Source organism: Etheostoma spectabile, chromosome 14 (genome assembly GCF_008692095.1).
Source record: "Etheostoma spectabile isolate EspeVRDwgs_2016 chromosome 14, UIUC_Espe_1.0, whole genome shotgun sequence".
Lineage (NCBI taxonomy): Eukaryota > Metazoa > Chordata > Actinopteri > Perciformes > Percidae > Etheostoma > Etheostoma spectabile.
Window position 1 is genome coordinate 3,938,903 of NC_045746.1, and position 3,208 is coordinate 3,942,110.

The window sequence follows — 3,208 nt, forward strand, 5'->3', positions numbered from 1 at the left end:
TGTGTGTGTGTGTGTGTGTGTGTGTGTGTGTGTGTGTGTGTGTGTGTGTGTGATCCACTAAGTGAAGTTTTGGAAGTGGAAGAGTTTTAAAAGGTGGATTTATGCCACCTTTGGCTCAAATCTGAGCCTGTTTCTGCACGACAAATGTGCACATACTAGAAGGACTTTTCCTCTCTCTTTCCTGTTCTCAGACTCTGTTACCAAACATGGACTTTGTTTTTGAATTCATCGACCAATTTATCCTTGTGCTCGCATTTTTAGAGCACAGACACGACAGAGCACAGACACGCATAACCCGCAGTGAAAACAGAGTGCTAGTGTCCTCCTACCAGGCAGAAAGCACAAGTGTCACAGTGCATAGCTAGTTAAGGTGACCCAAGTACATGACTAGGACAGCAACTACTGATCAGTCTCTCTCTTTGTTTGTGCAACAGCCACCCAGACAAATACTGTTCTGTGTTGTCATCGTCCCCCACATTGTGATTGATATTTTGAAATCTGGTTAAAACTTCCCATCTTAATTTTTCTTTTTTCTGATAGATTTCTGTCTCTCTGTTTCTATAATCCCCTTTCCTCCTTTATCTGATGTGACTGCAGCACAACAGTGTCGGACAGAAACCGGCAAGTGCCTGCTTTATTAAAACATACAGAGATTAAAAATGGCATTGAGAGCAAACAAAACCCTGTCCAGATAATAAGCAAGAGAACAGGGTAACATTGGATGTTCAATACATACAAGTTGAGTGCTTCGACATTTATTTCAGTTTCACCATGACTAAATGTTAGCTAAAGCCTTTTCCGTATGCCTCGTTTTAAAGACGTGTACATATGGAACTAAACAGCCTGTTTAACAAGCATCAAATTCTACTGTGCCACATTTTGTTTTTCTGATCAGTGCTTCAATAGTTAAGCCTGCCAGGCTTCCCTGTGTGGGTGATTTTTTTTTTTTGATTTAAGAGCCCCAAGTTGAGAATAGGTTGGGTCCTTGCTGCAGAGGTGTGTGTCTGGAGAGGAATGAGAGGGAAACGGGAGAGCGAGAGGGGAGGACAGACTTATGCTTCGTTGGGGTATTCAATTGATGTCTGGAGCGTGTACATTCGGTATTCGCCACTGCCATGGCATTGTTTGTTGTTTGTAATAGAATATTTTTATCAAGATACCAAATAATAGAAGGTTGGCAAACGTGTGTGTGTGCGAGTGTGTGAGAGAGTGTTAGTGAGAGAGAGAGGGTGTCTGTGTGCATGTCATATTTGCTGTGTGACAATAATTAGGCAGTGTGTGTTTATACAGTATTTCTTTCTCTCGTAGGTAGAGGTGACTCCACTGCAGATGAGGGAACATGTTGGCTATGGACCAAGGAGTGGTGGAGGAATGGCTGTCAGAATTTAAGGTACTGTGTGTGCGTGTGTTTGTGTGAAAATCGATATTAAAAAGCACATGTTTGCAGCCCTGTGGGAAGTACATTCTTCGCTGCTGCTTATTATTGGCAACATTTCTTCCACACACATAAACACATTGTTAAGTGCATAGGTCCATACACTCACCGATATGTGACTGCTTCCAAAGTCCAGGCTTGGTGACGTGTGATAATAAAGGAGCGGAAGTGAACTTCCTGTGTGAACATATGGGGATCTACGTGCCATCCTTTCTTAATGGAATTGACCTCTAAAAGCAAGCATATTTATGTGACTGACAGCTTTTGTAGATGCTATCACTGTCTGCCTCTGTAGGCTTTAGACGCTGTCAAAATATCGTTCAAAAACAAAACAATGCATTGCAAATTTAGACACTACATCAACAAATGTTTGGCTATTCAGAACTCACCTGTCATGCTGTGTTTTTATCAAACTGCTATTTGTGTGTATGTGTTTCAGACCCTCCCTGACAATGCTGTGTCCACTTATGCCGCCTCACTTAAAGACAAAGGTGCCCTGGTCCCCGCACTCTACAAGGTCATGCGAGAGAACTACAGCGATGTATGGACACACACTTTCATATTTGTATTCATGTAAACGTTATCTTGATTATCTTATCTTGATTATCTTATATTCTTATGTTACAGTGGCAGTTGCAGTTTGCTGTTTTTTGTAAACTGATGTCAAGATGTAACCATATGCACTTGTTTTTGGCTTTCCGTCATTCCCAGTTGCTGGAGCCAGTGTGTCACCAGTTGTTTGAGTTTTACCGAAGCGGTGAGCCACAGCTGCAGCGTTTCACGCTACAGTTCCTGCCAGAGCTCCTGTGGAGCCTCCTGTCCGTCAGCGCAGCCAGAGACCCTCACACATCCGGCTGCATCGAGGCCCTGCTGCTGGGCATTTACAACCTGGTAGGGGAGGATGAAGCGTGTGCGTGTGTGTGTGTGTGTGTGCATGTGTGTTACATTTTTAACACCACCATCTTATGTCGCAACTGATATGTTTATGTATTACCAATAGAGAAGAGCCACTGTTGTTAATAACAATGTTGTTTCCAGTGTTCCACTGTTGTGAAAATTATTATCATATTATTTTAGTGAGATCTTATAAATAACTACAAATAACTAATGTTAGGGAAATCCGTTTATGTTTTGTAACGCGTTTCTGGATTTTAAAAAAATATATATATCGGCATATCATATTTTTAAATAACCAAATATTCATATTGGTATCGGCATTTAAAGTCCTTTATCGGTCTGGCTCTTGAAAAAACCCTATGTAAAGGTCCTTGATCCTTTGCAAGTGGCTGTAATCATGCAGTTCTAGAAGCAAGGGACTTAACTGCTAACTATTTCTAGGATCTGCGTCATGTGTTTTGAAAGATTATTTTATGCACTTTCTGCTTTGTTAGACAGCTATTATGCACGGAGAGTGGTAGGAAATATGGGTTAGAAAAACAGGAATTGAAACATAGTGACTTTCCCAATACACAATATGGCTGGATTGCACCTTGCAAATGCCCTTAAGCTTCCCATAAAGAGATGCCAGCACTGTAATTATTATGAAAGAGTGTTAGCTCTCAATGTTATATCTATCAGCAAAGTGTCCCCTCACTTCCTCTCTGAGTAGCAGAATAGGTCAGCTGTCACTCAACACACTGGCTGTCTCCAATTAATGTATTTGACATTAACATGCACACAGGGGACATCAAACCCCCGGGAGCTTGTGCGTGTGTGCTCACACGGTATACACACAAATAAGCAAACACACACACACACACACACACACACACA

The 3,208-nt window shown here is 41.7% G+C and overlaps 1 protein-coding gene across 6 annotated transcripts in view; it reads left to right on the forward strand.

The window, feature by feature from the left end:
• The window catches only part of hycc1 (hyccin PI4KA lipid kinase complex subunit 1), a 24,297-nt gene that overhangs the window by 4,571 nt on the left and 16,518 nt on the right, over window positions 1–3,208 (forward strand). For 5 of the 6 annotated variants that reach the window (XM_032535130.1, XM_032535127.1, XM_032535131.1 and 2 more), the window contains exons 2-4: window positions 1,309–1,390; window positions 1,875–1,976; window positions 2,147–2,326. In XM_032535130.1, the coding sequence (XP_032391021.1) occupies window positions 1,340–1,390; window positions 1,875–1,976; window positions 2,147–2,326 (333 nt within the window). In that variant the 5' untranslated portion in view covers window positions 1,309–1,339. Of the gene's footprint in view, window positions 1–1,081; window positions 1,101–1,308; window positions 1,391–1,874; window positions 1,977–2,146; window positions 2,327–3,208 lie in introns of those variants that run through there. The other variant, XM_032535129.1, reaches the window with a different exon arrangement.